Source organism: Plutella xylostella, chromosome 6 (genome assembly GCF_932276165.1).
Source record: "Plutella xylostella chromosome 6, ilPluXylo3.1, whole genome shotgun sequence".
Taxonomy (NCBI): domain Eukaryota; kingdom Metazoa; phylum Arthropoda; class Insecta; order Lepidoptera; family Plutellidae; genus Plutella; species Plutella xylostella.
The window spans coordinates 8,614,825-8,633,286 of record NC_063986.1 but is presented as its reverse complement, the minus strand read 5'-3'; the positions used below and the strand labels follow the sequence as shown (position 1 = coordinate 8,633,286).

Below are 18,462 nucleotides of genomic sequence, written 5' to 3'. Positions count from 1 at the left end.
GATTGGTGCTCTTGTAAAAGTCGGTATAAATACGTAATGACGTCATTCATAACAATTTTGTTTTAGCCATAAAAGTAGGTAAATATTTATTTTCAGACCTGTAACTACATCGAATACCTCGACCGACCGTTTGCTAAACTAACAAACAATTACGATGAAGCGTCACTAATAGACACGATCATAGCTAAATACCGGATTAGGGTGTATTTGCTAGATCGGATTTACTGTTGTAACCAGTGAGTTGGCAAGGGGACCATAAGTACTACAATTATAATACTTATAATTGTAGTACTTATGGTCCCCTTGCCAACTCACTGGTTACAACAGTAAATCCGATCTAGCAAATACACCCTAATGCAGGGTAATCTTTAACATTTACACATACAGAATGATACTTTCAAAAACCTAATAGAAATACATACCAGTAACAACAAAAAATCCTTCAATTTTGCAAAATTTTGCTCTTCTATTGGTGTTTTACTTTATGTATATGATCACTGCAGGGTAATCTTTAACATTTACACATACAGAATGATACTTTCAAAAACCTAATAGAAATACATACCAGTAACAACAAAAAATCCTTCAATTTTGCAAAATTTTGCTCTTCTATTGGTGTTTTACTTTATATTACCTAACGGTAAAATGAATTTGGTTTTTGTTATGTTATCCTACATACATATTCATAGTATTTTTATGTGTATGTTATGTAGGAAAAAAAACCGCACTTGTTTCCTAAGAAAGGCGGTCGACATGAATGGACAAAACATGTCTACCATGTGTGACGAATTCAAAAGGGCTACACTAGAAAAACGAGACCAGCGGCTATGTTTGAACAGCCAACTGGATGTTACAAAAACCAAAGCCGTGCCACCAAAGCCGTAATTGCCTCGTCCAGAGTCTGGTAAATACACACCATGTAACCAGAAGTGTAAGAAGACGTAAATATTTTCCTTGGCAAAGCACGTAGGTATAGGAAGACATAGAGCCTCCCTCCCAGCTCGTCTTTTATCGGAAGTTGGCGATCATTTCCACTATTCTCTTGAATTTCTCGCATGGAACAATGTGGTGGTGGTACACTAGCTGCCGTAACTTACGTCGTAATATTCAGTAAGTTACTTTTTAACTTAAAAAAAAAACATAATTTTTAATGAATGATCAGATTTTATTGTTACTTTGATTCTGCTACGCAGGAACACAGTCGTTATCTAATTTATGACATATTTAACAAAGAAATAAAATGATAACTTTGCCGTCATTTTTCCGCAGTCAATAGTCATATCATAACTTCACATGTCACAGAGTCAAGCAGTAAGCGAACGTGTCAAGTCGTCGATAGTATTTCTATTACAAGCCCCACTGAATGCAGGCGAATGATACTCGAATCGATACCCCATCCATAGTGTACTGTGGTGGAGTGTTCACTACAGTACACAGTGTAGTGTACTGTACACTCGATGGTCACAAACGATGTAAAGTTCACTTACACCCCAGTTGTCAGATGCGGGGCAGTTCCGTATGTTGCAGCTCTATGGACTGTTTGCAGGCATTTCTTAGAAAATGCCCACTGTGAGCGAAAATGGAGTTCGTATGGACATGTGGAAATAGAAATGACCACGAATTTCAAATCTAGGCACGTTTTGTTGGTGTAAGACGTCGTAAGAGTTTAGAGGGATTTTAAACCTGCTTATTTGTGATATATTATCAGCAGTGTACTGATTTATGGTGAAGTCCATAATTTTATTTTCTCATTTGTTTTCCAACGACGCACAGAAAACTGTATACATACGTCTCTTACAAATAAGAAGGTATAGGTACCTAACAGGGCAATTATTTTATTTAGATAGCTAAGACCTAAGTACTGGGAAAATTTTTTACACATGTCACCATCAAAGTGAGTGTGCAAAGGGCAGCGTCGGACAGGAAGCGGCCGCAGGCGGGTGTCTGCCGCCCGCCTACCAACACATTATAAGCTTGGCAGTCTCCGCGCCTCGCTTATTGAACACTCATTTATTAATGGTCGCTGGCCTGCTCAACTGTCGGGCGTCTGTTGCACCGATTAAAACTTATTCATTTTTAAACCGTTGTTTTTCCAAATTCGTCATCGCCATCGTCCCCGTCAAATTAAGTCATACCTAATTAATCAAGTCACAATTACGGATCAAATTGAAAACACTCGCTCTACGGCTGAAATATTAAGTCGAGCTTACCTTTAGTAGTTAAATTCATCCGTATCTGGTCAACGCCTGCAGCAATCAGCGCTGATTTTGGCCTGGAGCGGCTGATTAATTTTGGTATGCGGCTAATTACCCTGTGAATATGCCAAGTACTAGTCAAGTGTCGTGTTGCATTAGGGTAGATGTGTGGATGTGGGCTATTTGCGCTGTTATAATCGACACAAGTGGCTTTTCAGTGAATGGCGCCACCTCTTCGTTACATCAAATACCAGGCGGGTATGCGGGGTAAAGAGCTCTTGTTCGCCTTCTATGAATTAGTGTGTGTTAGAGTATAATGTGCCGACCCCGCGCGGCTGTGTGGGTGCGCGGCGGCGGCTGTGTGCAGTGTACCTTGGTGACCCAACTTGAGTGGAGTTGTCGTTTATATTTCCGCATAGTTTGAATGTAAGTCGAAAGTTTCGTGGTTAGGAGTTGAGTAAATTTAGGAAGTTTAACTATAGATTTGATTTGATTGGTGTACGGCGTCTACAAACTTACCAGGGTTAGCCACGGTGCTCGGATGAGATCTGGAAAAAATAAGAGAAATTTAGAATTGAAAAGAAAACAAGAGGATTGGACTTTTGTGTGGCGTAATTAGTATAATTAATTGTATTGAATTGTATTGATTTGAAAATCCCCGAAATTATTTTAAAAAAATCTTATAATGTTTGATAAATTTTCCTCAAGAAGATGGAATGTGGATTGCGTGCTGCGGTGGACTATTTTTGTTGTAAACTGAAGCACTAACAAAACACAACGAAGACATTTTATTTTCATATCTCATCTTCCGGTAGATATTTCAATGAAACTCTCATGAAAAGGGTGAAATGTGATCCAAAAACCTTGAATAAGAGGACTTGCGTGGTAAACCTATTCTTTTTTAGGACAAAAGAAAGGATATCTAGCTTAATGGAAAACTGACATGGGCTATGAATACAATGAGGTGGATCTATTGATATCGTTAACGTAAGAAACATAATGCTGACTAGTTTTATAACATAAGACATAGGTATAAGGAAACTGCCACTTTTCTAAGCACAATTTTTATAGAGAACAATAGGGATTTTATAACACCAGCTCGCGTTAAACCTTAATACGGCATCCGTATTGTCTATAATCTGTACACTATTATGGCATAGGGAGATAAAAGAAAGCTGACGGATGTAGGTAGATGTTATAGAACGGTATATGGGAGAAATTATATTTAAAATATAGGTATAATTAAAATAATCAGTTTTTTACATACAGATTATGTCCTTGTTAGTAGGTATCAGTAGATATCATGTAAAAAAATAAATGTTACACTAATTGTGTGTTTTAAATAGCTTTTCAAATCTAATAAAGGTGCAATAATTTTGATTCCATTAAAACGAGCCACAACAAATCAATTTAGAGGCAACATTCAATAATAATCTTTGTTTACCAGACCGATTGCATATTGCATACATAATGCGCGGAGATTCGCGTTACCTATGTTAATGTGGCCGAAATCAAGTTATTCGATGAAGCTTGCATTACCTGCGCAATGCATCCCCTTACGTAATACAGCATTTACCGGCCAACATTCCTGTGACATGCAAATGCTGATGATAGTATTAAATCTGGAGCAGGGGGTTTGCTCTAGCTTCACAAAAAACGATCGATCTAGAGCTGTCATGCCTTCGGTACGTTTGATTCGACGAGATAGAGTCGTGGTTGGGGTAGCAGGGTTTCTCGTAACCTAGAGTGACCCCCCCAGAGAAGTGTGGCCGAGTCGATTGATGTAACTAGTGGTTGTGTGCGGCGTGCATGCGTAATGGCGGCCCCCTTGCGTGCTAATTCTATTGGCGACACAAAGGTGTCGCTACAGTTTCGATTGCAGAACGCGTTGTGTTCGTTAACGGTAACTGAATTCCGCTTTTTAGGGTCCCTCTGGTGCTGGCTCTATCGGAGAGATTGCACAGAGACACGTTAAGAGTAGGCAAAGGTCAGAGTGTTTCTGTTATATTTCACCTATACGTAAAGGGGCTGTTGGTAAAGTTTTTAGCCGAAATAGTCTTTTCAACATTTGAGAAAGTTATTTATTTAAGAATGTCCTAATGTAGCCGCAGAATAAAACTTGTTTAGAATAATGAGTTATTCACTTTTCTACTTTTTATGAATTTAAAATTCGTAATGCTAGTAAGTATTATTTTTAAGATAAGTAGTTTACAGGCAGTGTTACAGCTTACACGTACCTATGACAATGACATCCAATACGTTAGACAAATTGGCAGCTATAAAATCAAAGGGGCATAGATTTGGCAGCCTGCCGAGATCTGGGCTGAACTTTCTAGATCAATTTCAGCTTCGTCTAATATTCACTCTTCCGTTAGTCAAAAAAATACCTGTATATAGTACCAAGTTTTTCAAATTGTGAACCATTAAGTATAAAGTTGGAAGCGGACCACATACTTTGTAAAATATAGGAACAGCCTTATGAAGTTTCATTTACCTAATGCCTGGGGAATAACCAACAAATGGCAGAATAAAATGGATTTTACAACAGCTGACTTAGGGTTCTTCGTATATTTTACAAAGTATGAAAGTTGTCTGGGACTTATATAAACGTGTCGTCGATCTACATGAATCATATAGGTACAAAAGAAGTCAGTAGTGACGTCAGGGGCGTATTTACCCTAGGGCTAAAAGGGCTACAGCCCGGGGCGGCAGGCGGCGAGGGGCGGCCTAGGGGCGGCCTCAGGCCGCCCTTGAAGGGCTTTAGGTTCGAGGATTAAAAAAGTACAGAACAATATTTTAGGGCGTAAGCCTAAAACAGCCCTGAGCTATCTTTATTCATGTTGATTTCATGCCTTAAGAAATATTATTTAAAGTATGAAAGCCGGCCTTCGTTCTTTTCTGAACCGAGGGATTAGTAAAATTTTTTTCCCCCTCGTTATTTTTTTGAGAAAAATTGCCTCACTCAGTCGCCCTGCACAAGTTTATATCTAAACGTTCTAAAATGTACTCGTCTATCCAGAATTTTTTTTTGTTCGGAAGATATCATTATCTATGTAAATCTATCACCACAATGTTCTTATACAATATGTAGGTTGGTAGGTACTCTTCACTTCTTCTTTCGTGTCAGTGAACATACGAATTTTTAAATTTGTCCAGACCAAAAAGAAGCAACTTTGATAGCATTCTGGTTGGCCTGGAGTACCTAAGTCTTCCCGAGTGCTGGTCGAAGGGCACAGGGACAGGAGAGTAAATGCTCCATAGTCTGGGGGGCGGTACCACAGTCGCATAGGTTGGTACCAACGGTATAGCCCCACTTGCAGAGATTGTCCTTGCAGCAGCCTACGTCTGCTCGCAACCGATTTAGAGTCTTCCAAATGTGCCAGGGAAGACTGTTACCGTGAGCAAGTTTTTCCTCAAGAGGTAGGAAAGGATCCTAGGGCTGCTTTTCGTCCCAGAGCCTTAGCCTTGCGTTTTGTGGGTTTTCATCCGTTAAGGACACCTCACTATTTAGAAACGCTTTGCGGCTCTTAAGGCGCGAATGTTCGGCAGTATGTGAGTAAAGTGGATGTCTGGAGTCGCATTTGTTATATATGTACTTATAGATATAATTATAATGATTAATTTTAATATAGGTAAAATGTATACATTTAATAACATAGAAATAATGTATTCACACTTCGTATTGTTGGTCCGGTACAAAGTACGGAGTGGGATTTTTACTATAAAAGCGGTACGACTGGTCAACGATGTTTAGAAAATAATGATGAGAGTTTAAATGGTGCAGGACCTAGCGGGGTAAAACGTGCTAGATTTAACATAGAAAAAAAATGTTACATATGTAATCAAAGTGGGCATTTACATTCACAATGTTTTAAAAAACAACCACAGCAATCTCAACAGTTCAAACAGCAAACTACCCCGCCGGTTTCTAAACCAAATAACTATCAACAGAAAGTTTGTACCTATTGCAAAAAACTTGGCCATACAGAATCCGTTTGTTATCACAAGCAACGAGCTGAATCTTCCTCTTTAGTCACAGTTTCTGCCAAAGGGAGCAATTTTTTAGGAAAACCAAATTGAATCTCACTCCAGTTCATATTAATGGAGTAGCAATTGATTCTTTGATTGATACAGGAGCCGATTGTAGTTTGATTAAAGAGTCTATTGCAAACAAATTAGGATGTCACTTTATACCGGTATCTAAATATATAAAGGGCATAGGACAAAATCAAATACATATCTTTGCTTTAATTACCGAAATTGTTCAATTTGAGGGGTTAGCTTTAGAGCTTGACATAAACGTAGTCAGAGATGACGCTTTTTGCTACGACCTTCTAATAGGTAGAAATGCTGTTAGTTTTCCAGATATAGAAATCATAACTGATTCAGAAGGTTGTCGATTATCTAGGAAATTATGTGCATCTCTTGCAGAAGTAAATTTAGTAAACGAACCTTGTGAATTAATTTCAAGAATAGACCATTTGCCCATAGATTTACAAGACAAAATTATAAATATTTTCGAAAAATATCCATTAGTACTCGGTGAGACAGGGTCAGTGCAAACTGGTGAATTAAAATTAGTTTTGAAAAATAATGAGACAGTCAGTTACCGACCCTATCGATTGGCACCTGTTGAGAAGGAAAAAGTGGATAAAATTATTCGGGATCTTTTAGACAAAGGAATCATTCGGGATAGTGACTCTCCTTTTAGTAGCCCTGTAATATTGGTTAAAAAGAAAGATGGCGCAGACAGAATGTGCATTGATTTCAGAGCACTAAATAAAATTTTAGAAAAGGATAAATATCCACTTCCTCTCATCGAGGATCAGATCGATAGACTCGGTAAAGCAAAATTCTTCATATCGTTGGATATGAAAAACGGTTTTTATCAAATTCCTGTTAGTCCAGATTCAATTAAATACACTGCTTTTGTAACTCCTACAGGGCATTATGAGTTTCTTAAAATGCCTTTTGGGATCTGCAATGGACCAGCTGTTTTTCAAAAAGCTATTACAAAAGCAATTTCACATTTAAATTTTGTGTTAGTATATATAGATGATATACTTATTCCATTTCTAACGATTGATGAAGGACTTGACTACTTAGAAAGAACCATACAGGCGCTAAACACTGCTGGTTTTGCTATTAATTTAAAAAAAAGTAAATTTTTTGTGGACCATATTGAATACTTGGGTAGACATATATCCTCAGAAGGCATTAGACCCAGTGAATCTAAAATTGCTGCATTAATAAATGCTCCTAATCCAAAAAACGTCAAACAAGTTCGTCAGTTTATGGGTTTAGCAAGTTACTTTCGAAAATTTATCCCAGGTTTTGCCACCCAAACCGCTTGTATTAGCAAATTAACAAAGAACAATCAAAAATGGGAATGGGGCCCCGAACAAAACGAAGCTCGAAATTATATCATAAAACATTTGTCAGATAAACCATTGCTTACTGTTTTCGACTATGACCGACCGACAGAACTACATACTGACGCCAGTTCTTTAGGTTATGGGGCTGTCTTAATACAAATTGTTGATGGTAATAAAAAGGTTGTTGCTTACTACAGCAAAAGAACAACTCCCGTTGAGTCTAAATACTGTTCTTATGACTTAGAGACTTTGGCGATCTATAATGCTCTTAAACATTTCAGAGTCTATCTTTTAGGCATTAAATTTCAAATATTCACTGATTGTAATTCTATCAAATCCACTATGAACAAAAAAGATTTATCTCCACGTGTAGCCCGATGGTGGACTTTTATGCAAGATTTTGACTTTGAAATTGTATATAAGAAAGGAAAATACTTGGGACATGTAGATTTTTTGAGTCGTAACCCTGTAAATACAACGTCTTCAGACAACGCAATTGATCCATTAGAAACTACCGTGTCCACATGGGACAGCGACGAATTGCCCCACCATAATCACACTAGTTTGGTTAATCTTATCAATGATACACCTTCCTGGTTAGAGACAGCCCAACAAAATGATCCTGAAACACAAAATCTAATGGGTCTAGTTGTAGCCGGAGACCTAGATCACAACCGGTACTTTATACAAAACAATTTATTGTATTATAATATTCAACCTAACTTACCTAAATTGTACATTCCAAAAACAAGTAGATTTGAACTATTAAAACTTTTTCATGACGAAAACTGCCACATAGGATTTGATAAAACATTGTCAAAACTTAAGGAATATTTTTGGTTTCCCCGTATGTTTGCTTATGTTCACAAATACATAAAACACTGTTTAATATGTATCGAAAGAAAAGGTCATTCCGGGCCAAAACAAGGTTTTCTCCATCCGATTGAAAAAACTCCTATACCCTTTCACACAATCCATTTGGATTGTACAGGTCCGTTTAATCAGACGGAGGGATATAAATACATATTACTTATTGTAGACGGCTTTACTAAATATACCTTACTCAAACCGTTAAAAACTCTAACGGCCCAAGAATTAGTACCAATAATCCGAGATACCATCACTTTATTTGGAACCCCTTCTAAAGTTATTACCGATAAGGGTACGAATTTTAGTTCTCATCAAATAACATCCTTGTTTAGAGATTTACAAATTGAACACCACATGATTGCTACAGGTACCCCAAGGGGTAATGGTCAGGTAGAACGATACGTATCCACTGTAATAGATATGTTAAACACCTCTTGTAATGGTTCGCCAGATTGGCCGAGCAGTTTGTGGAAAGTTCAACAGACAATTAATACCACTGTCCAAAAATCTACAGGATTCAATCCTATTCGTCTGCTTATAGGTTGCAATGGTAATATACCTAGTATCCAGGCTCGTTTAGATGATGTAGTTGTTCCAGAACCTACTATTGATCTAAGAGCAGATCGAGAATTAGCATTTGAACGATTAACACGTGAATCGGAAAAATTTAAAAATCGCTTTGATAAATTTAGAAGGGATAATAAAAACTTTGTTTTAGGAAATGTAGTATATGTGAACCAGGATCATAGGCGTCACAACAAACTAAGTCCACGATTTAAAGGTCCTTATATAATAGACGAGATACTTCCGCATGATAGGTATACTTTAAGAGGGGTAGGCAATCTTAGAAATATAACAGTGTCTAAGGATAAATTAAGGTTATGGCTAGGTGAATGGAGAGGTGAAGATTTGGCAAATTGAGCCTACAAAATTATGATGATTTATTTATGTATAAGTAAATGTTTTTTAATGTTAATGTTTATTATATGAGAAGTTCCATGAAGTAAATGTAAGCAATTATTGATTGTAACATAGGTCTACTTAATGTAAAAAGTGAGACTGTGATAGATTTAATATTAGTATAGGTTTTTATACAGATCATATATCTACTTAATGTAAAAAGTGAGATGATGATGTTTGTTATAGATATCACAGATCTACTTAATGTGAGAAGTGAGATTGTGATTTATGGTTGAAATCAAATCTACTTAATGTGAGAAGTGAGATTGTGATTGATGATTGAAATCAAGTCTGCTTAATGTAAGAAGTAAGACTGTGATTTGGTGGATTATAATTAATGTACCTACTTAGTTAGTACTTCGGGGAACGAAGTACAATTCAGAATGGCCGTGTTATATATGTACTTATAGATATAATTATAATGATTAATTTTAATATAGGTAAAATGTATACATTTAATAACATAGAAATAATGTATTCACACTTCGTATTGTTGGTCCGGTACAAAGTACGGAGTGGGATTTTTACTATAAAAGCGGTACGACTGGTCGTTAGATTCTCAGTCTTGGTTGAGACGTGGACGGAGACAGTCGTGCCGCTAATGCAGTGTGCTACCAAATTATAAGATAAGTACTACTTTTGATTGTTGTTATATTGGTTTAATAATAAATTTATAATTATATATTAATCACTGTTTTTACTTATTAAATAATTTAAATTGATTTATCTATTTATTTCATTAAAATTAGTTGTTTGATTATTGTGATTTTACTATTTTCATTAATGGTTAAGTTAACTATTATACAATACAAATATTAATTTTAATTAACTGGCTTTTATTATTATACCTCATTATCTATGCGATACCTGATTATCTGTGATATGATAGACATGATCTAAATCAGGTAACACATTCTTGTTTGGCTTTCTCAACAGAACATGCCACTTTTCGCCGTATGCTATCCCAGCCAGAGAGTAGACTTTATAGAGCGGTGTCGGTTTGAGGCATCCCATTACTATACGGTGTTAAAAGCAAAATCTACTTCTCTAGCATGCGCGGACCTTTGCCATTTCATCATCATCATCAGCCAATAATCATCCACTGCTGGACATAGGCCTCTCCCAAGGAGCGCCACAACACTCGGTCCTCGGCCTTCCTCATTCAACCACTACTGGTTCTACCCGCCTAAGGTCGTCAGTCCAGCGGACAGGAGGGCGTCCCACGCTGCGTTTGCCTGTTCATGGTCTCCACTCGAGAACTCGTCTACCCCAACGGTTATCGGTTCTTCCGCAGATATGACCAGCCCACTTCCACATCAGCTTGCACATTTTGACATCTATGTCGGTAACTTTAGTCCTCTGACGGACCTCATTTCTGATACGATCCATCAGAGAAAACCCAAGCACAGCTGTCTCCAATCCAATGCACGCTGAGCCACTTTAATTCGGTGGACCAGTCCTACCGTTAGTGTCCACGTCTCTGCACCATACGTCATCACTGGCAAGACACACTGGTTGAAGACCTTTGTCTTCAGGCTCTGAGAAATGAGAATCTTGCCCATATATCTTGCCCAGGCAAATTCGGCTGAGAAGCACAGTGTTAGGCTACTTATGCGTAGAACTTGCGGAGAGGTGCCCCAGATGGTACGTGAGCTGTTGCAGAAGGTTGTTTCGGGAGCTGGCTTTCTTCTTGGTGTTTTGGCAGTGGGTTTTGTACGTGAGAGATCTTTCCAGGGTCACTCTGAGGTGTTTTGGTGACGAGTGCTGGATTTTTTAAGTATGAAAGCCGGCATTTGTTCTTTTCTGAACCAGTGGAATAGTCTATTTTTTTCCGCCTCTGTATTTTTTTAAAGGAAATCTGAAGAAAAAAAAAATCCTCACTCAGTCGCGCTGCACAATTTTATTTATTAACGTTCTAAAATGTACTCGTCTATCCAGAAAAATCATTTTTTTTCGGAAGATATCATTCTGTGCAAATCTTTCACCATAATGTTCTTATAAGTACATATACTATTTAGGTTGGTAGGTAGGTACACTGACTGCTCTTTTTGTTTTCTTTCATTCCTTGATGGGGCGGAAAACTACAGGAGCCCAGGGCGCGCAATCTTTAAATACGCCCCTGAGTGACGTTACGACAATTCGTCGTTATTGTCATCATCATCAATCACTTACTGGAACTGCCCTTCAGACAAATCATCTAAATTGATAAGAGTTGATGAAACGTTTGTATTTTTCATGTTTTTAAGAATAAACTCTAACCCATTATCAATATTTTTCATACTATACAGACAGATTGCACCTTGAATTCTTAAGTTTTGTATCTTTTCTCTACAACAAATACATCAACAAGTTGCCAATCAGATATATTTTTATGTCACACATCTCGTCAGTTTCACTCATCTATTTCACTAACTGTAACTAGGTAGGTTTGTGTGTACCCTTTGGCGTGATGCGTAGATATCTAGGTATCAATATGATTGTGAGGTGAATGATGTCTCGCCCGGGGCCGGCTGTAACCGGGCGGATACAAGCTAAATCATCAATTATGGGGCCGACTTTGTCATGCATACAACACCAAATATTATGCGCTTCATCATCTAGCCTAGAGGTCTTTGCTTTGTTTGTTCCGGGCCGCTCGTTCGATTTACATAGGCTGGTTTAGTTAACGTTGCTATTGTAGTTAGTTATGTTGACAGTCCTATTATTTTTTGAATACTGAACTTGTATAGTAATATTGATCAATAAAGCTGTTTATGGTGCAATGTTCAGCATATTAGTGGCAAGCAGACTGAAAAAGCGGCATAGAGTAGAAAAAGGTAGAAGCGCTTATGCAAAAGGACGAATATATCTGTCTGTAATGCAGTGAACTGTAAAACTGTGTCTGTTATTTTATTATTTTTACACTGGATCCTTTAAAGTTACATTGTATTCCTATTTGAACCGTTATAATTTCTATATTTAACAATCATCAAAACAATTGAACACTAGTACAAATGTGAAGCCCACGTGATTCCGGTTTCAAATGACAAAAGTTGAGGTACACGAATGAGATGTTTTCGCGGAAAGTTTCAGTACAAAATTAGGACTCCGCTAGCTTTGCCAAGAGCAATGTAAGCAGTGTAACTGCTCGCTCGGAGATGTATTGTTGACTCTGTCTCTCGGATCTTATCGAGATGAAACAAAAACTGATGCACTGCAGTCGCTGAGGGAGTTCGACTGTCAGTGTACGTAAGTGGCTAAATTATCTTCTACACTGTAAAACCTAAATTATCATCTGCAGTGATATATTTGGTGTGCCGTTTTTTCTCTTTCATAGTTAAAGCTAGACTTTATTGATACCTGAAAATATTTTTAAAGGTCTGGATGAACTACTAATTGTCAGCAGTCAACATAATTTTATTAATATATCTTTGGGAAATTTAAATTTTTGGCATGTTGTGCTATCACTAGAAAAGTACAACATACCTACACAAAAAACTGTGTATAGTTGGTTCCTCTCCAGATCGAGGGCAACACTACTTGGAAATGCTGAGAGGTGTAGTAAGTAGCGCGACTTAGAAACAAGGATTCCTTTCCGAGTACAGTAGCCATGCACGCACTGCTGAAATACCGCCCTAAATATGAAAATGAGACCTAACAAATTATTCCTCTTTTGCAAAACAGTGTCGGTGTACAATCACAATCATATATGATGAACGTGCCGGCCGCACTTCATAATGTAATATTGTCGTACATTGCGGGCACGTCCCGGCGCCATCACCGCGCGATTGTACGCAATACATTTGAGTTTTCCGCACTCGGAAATACACCCACAGCCTCCATTACAAAACCATGCATGTGTGCACTCATTTTTATGAATAATTTCAATTATGAATACAAAATGGTTTATTTTGGACAGAAAAAGTTAACCAACCACGAAATTTATTGATAAAATAAATTAATATTTTATGAGGTGGACAAAATTATTCTTGCATTTTTGCCGTTCTCATTGTGCATTTTGTTTACAAAAATGCTTATTGCCTTTACATTTTTGTAGAGCCGCTGAATTGGTCGCCGAATTACAATAGGGTTATGAATTGTGTAACAATGGGTCAAATTGACCGGAAGCGAGACGCGTTCGAACAATGGCACAATCATCACCAGTTGCCGCGGGCACAAAGCCACGGAAAATAATCAAATTAACTCAAACTACAGGCCTGAAATACGTTAGAAGTTTGACAAATATTTACTCTGATATGCAGATTTCAGTATAAAAATGTTAACCCTTTTGCGCACACATATTTAATTCGATAGATATTCAATCGAGCTTCAGTGATTGAGGGCTGTTAGTGAACCAGTTACTGTCTAATCGAAGCTGTAACTGCTGAAGGCCGAGAAAGGAAATGTCTTTTCCCATAAAATCCGGCATTTTAATAACCACTGCGGTTGAAGGAGACAATTACTGGGTCTTATTTAGTTTTTTTACGATTTCAGAACTAAACGAACTAGTGGTGTAGCATTTATGTATACTTACAGACAGCGGAGAAGGTTTTGGGTTCAATTGCCGACCGAGAGGACAGTTTAGATATTTAAATGAAATTAAAATTAAAATAGGTATGCCCTGATTATTATTATAATGAGAGTAATTAATTTCTCTTGGAACAAGTCTTCGATATTATATGATATTATAGGTAGCATTTTTAATGTTAATGACCGTAAATTCTAAATTTATCTACTTAAAAAAAATTCAAAAATAGTTTTTCAATGTAAAAAATACAGGAAGATTTATCAGCAATAACGGGTCAGTGGGGCACAGTGTTGTAATGTTGTTTCGAACAATTAATTACAAGTAGTTATACCCGGCCAAACCGCAACGGTGCCTGCTCGTGAACATTTTCACAGACTGTTTCATAATAATGATACCATTTTAAATAGCAATGTAATAACTGTAACCGTGATAACGTGGATAATATTATTTTATTATCTTATATTTAATTTAATAGAGAGGAAAGATACAGGTTTTTATAATAGGTATATTACGGTCTTATTCATAAAAAGTTACGGGAGACCTATAGGCCTGCTATAAGCAAATGTCAAAAAAACTTTATTCATAAACGATCAATAGCGCTAAAGAACTCTCCAACTGATTCGTAAAACCTTGATATGCTAAAGTAGGCTGGACCCTACTATACACCTTCCGTAAAACTCCTATTGTACAAAAACATGGCGGCCGGTCAACAGCTGTTCTGCTTTATTGACGATTTGACATTTGTTGTGAGTTAATATTTGCTGAAAATAAGTTGCCATGGTAACGTAATTTTTTTTTTTTGTGGGTTTTGGCTTGGCCACTGCGCCTTTAAGCCAACGTAAACTTTTTTAAGTGCCGCGCCGTGGCTAACATAGATAATAGAGATTGATAAATGAATGAAAGTTTTCGCTATTTTTGTTTATGGTTTCGTCAGACCGGCAACTTAATAGGGTAAATGTCAAAATGTTTGGTCTGTGAAATCTATTAGCATCACATAGACCTACTACCTCTAGACTGGCAATCGCCGTGTGCACTATTCTCTTTCTCACTCAAACCATAGATGTTGCCGACAAAAAAATTAAACCTAAATATGGGGAAATTTAACTTATCATAATAACAAAAACAAAACTTGAGTATATCGTCGGTTGATAGGAAAAAGACACTAAAGGCTAATTTTTCAATAGCCAGATAAAAGTTTTGCTGGGAAATAATTTTGATGCTGTTGCGTCTCAATGTTTCTCAATGTTTGTATTACCCAGATAACATTTATCTGAATATTGAAAAATCAGCCTTAGTGAGTTTTTCCTGTCAACCGACGATATAAGAAAAAAAACTTTACTCATACTTATTTGATTTCAATATAATTATTTAATATACACAAACTGAGTGGATTGTATCATTCATTGTCTTCGTCCAATCGAAACAATCCTCTTCAAAATGTGCCGAACACAATTTTTGTATGTTTCTTTGGTTCCCAATTTGTGCGACCGGTAATGTCTATCCATTTTCTTGATATTTTTTTTCTGTCGGAAACCTATGAAGCAGAGATAAATGGATGAGCATGAGCATTATAATCGTGGGCCAAATATGTGATGGGGTTTTTTTTAAAGGAAACACGCATTTCGTATCAATACAATAAACTTTATATTATACAGAAGAAATCACACATAGAAGAAAAAAACGAAACGAACGTTTCCTCACAATGAGAGGCACCTCATTTGAAAGAGGAGAATGACTTCTACAAAATACAATCTTCACAAAAACCGAATTCGTGCGCCCCATTTGTAAACCCAACCCGAGTCCGTTACAATTTCTAGTATTTTCTTTGCATACTATAATATTTGTGGGTAAAATAAATTTTCAATAACTTGCAACACCATGTGATTTGTTATGATATGGTACCTCGTAATTTTTACTTAAAACTGATACTAAAAGACCTTACAGTATTAAAATTAGTATCGTTTTATATTAAAATCGAGCCAATAGATAGTACTATGATGAATGTAAGCTTGTTAAACTTGATAGTATCTACTTACATGTGAAAATATATCTCATCCATCATTCCATCGTGTTTTCGTTCAATATGCTCTATACAACCGAACAAAATCCACCCACCCATGTCACACACTCGTTAAGTGATGATAATAGTCTAATAAACTTAATAAACACCCACAAATCACTAGCAAATCAAAAATAAATAGCATTTAGAAAATTTTGTTGTAACTGTCAGCCTTTGTTTGGCAAAGATTTTTCATTTGTTTCATTGTTTGGCAAAGAGAACTGACGTAAACAGGCGCCACAGCAAAAAGGACAAAAAACATTTACAGCTTAACGTTTCTTTCTTACGCTTAATGTAGCTAAGCGTCTCTTTTTCGCAATGTCAGAACTGTCACGATTATACCCCTGTGTAGCATCACTATAGTTATTGAAGGTTTACGGAACGATTATGAATAGAGATTTTTTAAGAAACGTCAAATAGGCTTAAAGTGTTCCGTAGTTATTGAGCTCAGTAAACGTACTTTAAGGTTTTTTTATGAATAAGACCGTTAGTATATATGTTAATGATAGCAAAATAATACATTTGTTTCGTTATGTAGGTACATAGAATTAAAGTTACCGAACATGTTAAATTAAGTATAAATGGGAAAGTTTGTGAGTGTGTGTGTATGTGTATGTTTGTTTCCTCTTCACGTCAAAACGGCTGAACCTTTTAATGAAATTTGGTATGGAGTTATCTGACAGCCTGGATTAACACATAGGCTACTTTTAATCCCGGAATTCCCGCGGTAAAACTTTTTAAGGCGAAGCGAAGCTCGCGGGAACTGCTAGTATAAAATAAATATAGACCCTGGGCTTAGGCCCATTGTATACTTTTATTTTTGCTGTTAAAACAATACATTTATTATACCTACTCAGTTTTCCTAATTCACTTTCCGAACAAAAATAAGGGAGTATAATGATTCTGTTTAACACTTAACAACCAAGATGTACATATCTAAGAATGAATGTGACCATTCGGTTACAGGTTCCGATGTAAGACAACCCCGACAGATCAGCCTTTGTTACCCGAATATACACACCGACTCAATACCGGGCCTTTTGTAATGTCCTCCGATTGTCTCCGGTGAAACTCTATCGTGTCTCTGTCTACAGGCCCAGTTTGTCTTTGATCTGAGAACTAATTCTAGTACTGCGCATAAGCAAATCACGAATTTATGTCACCCGGTTTCAGCTTACTATGTAAGACAGTTTATTGCTAAAGCCTGTATAAGTAGTATAAAAATATGCGATATTCCAAAGGAAATTTGGGTACAAAAGTAGTATTTTTACCGAAATGCTATTTCTTCCAGCCAACGCTTTATGGTTAGTTCCAACAGGCTGAACCTTCCAATAACTGGTAGGCACTCTTATTAAAATCATTATTATGCTAAATGACTATCAGTTACCGGTCGACAAAGTTGCTGAAATGCCTAAATGTAAAATAATAAAGTTAGAATAGAAGTAATTATCATATAAGTACCATAATTTTGCCTCGTATCACCCGTCATCTTCACTTCAACTGTCATCATATTCCATCATTATTCACCGAGACATAAATACATATCTTGGTAACAAACATACATTCATTAGTAGAATCGATCCCTGTCCGTTGGCTGATGGCCTAGTCAAGTGTTTGTACGTTAGCAACGCTAGTCTAAAGTCTTAGATGGAACGTTTCCATTTACACATATTGCAGTACAAATATGGGCAGCTGAAATTAACGTACATCACTAAATAATATTTTTGAAAATTGATTTTGGAAATTCATATTATCATGATTTAAAATGTATGAATTGCTCTCATTAATGCTGCTAATGTCAGCTTGTTTTGGTAAAAATATATTATTTGTTGACGATAATCGTGTCACAGAATACAGCTCAATATAGATAATATCCGTTCCGTCGTGTCTTGAACCGGAGACCGAATGCTTTTGATAACGTACTCCGCTCCGGAGAAAGTCAAGAACGATTGGTTCGATCGGGTTACTATTGCTACATCAATAAAAAGACATAGGTAAAGTAATAGTAAGATGTTGAGACTGGAAAATTTCCCAATCATTGTAAATACACACATTAAGTCCGTTTTTTAATCTCAGATACTAAATTGACAGATTCTGAACGGAAAAATACTTTAATATGTATAACTGAAAACAACACGAATATTGTTAACATTTGATTGAGAACTTTGGTTTTCTGTTTTTAGTATGTTAAAGGATAGAATATTTAATCATTATTAAATTAATTGAATAAAACCATATTGCTCTAAAACTCTGTTCCCCAAGGCAGTAGACATAGATGACTCATATTATATTTAATTTGTCTTAAAGCAGCGGTGCATCGCCAAGTCACTTGTGTAAGTGCAGTATTTAGTTAAAATGTTTTATTCAACATGCGAGTTGTAATGTAACTAAAGTCTGGCGGGCCGCCAACTGGCTCGGCCGGGAATCAACCTATTCTACTAGACTCACACTTTTCCATTGATCAAATCATAAACTTTTTTTTGGATACTTTTTTCA

At 36.7% G+C, this 18,462-nt stretch overlaps 1 protein-coding gene across 4 annotated transcripts in view; it reads right to left on the bottom strand.

The window, feature by feature from the left end:
* The window catches only part of LOC105384425 (sex determination protein fruitless), a 63,772-nt gene that overhangs the window by 27,867 nt on the left and 17,443 nt on the right, over positions 1–18,462 (bottom strand). For all 4 annotated transcript variants that reach the window (XM_038120151.2, XM_038120152.2, XM_038120159.2 and 1 more), the window contains exons 2-3: positions 2,715–2,743; positions 2,211–2,311 (exon numbers count right to left, since the gene is read on the bottom strand). In XM_038120151.2, the coding sequence (XP_037976079.1) occupies positions 2,211–2,229 (19 nt within the window). In that variant the 5' untranslated portion in view covers positions 2,230–2,311; positions 2,715–2,743. The remainder of the gene's footprint in view (positions 1–2,210; positions 2,312–2,714; positions 2,744–18,462) is intronic.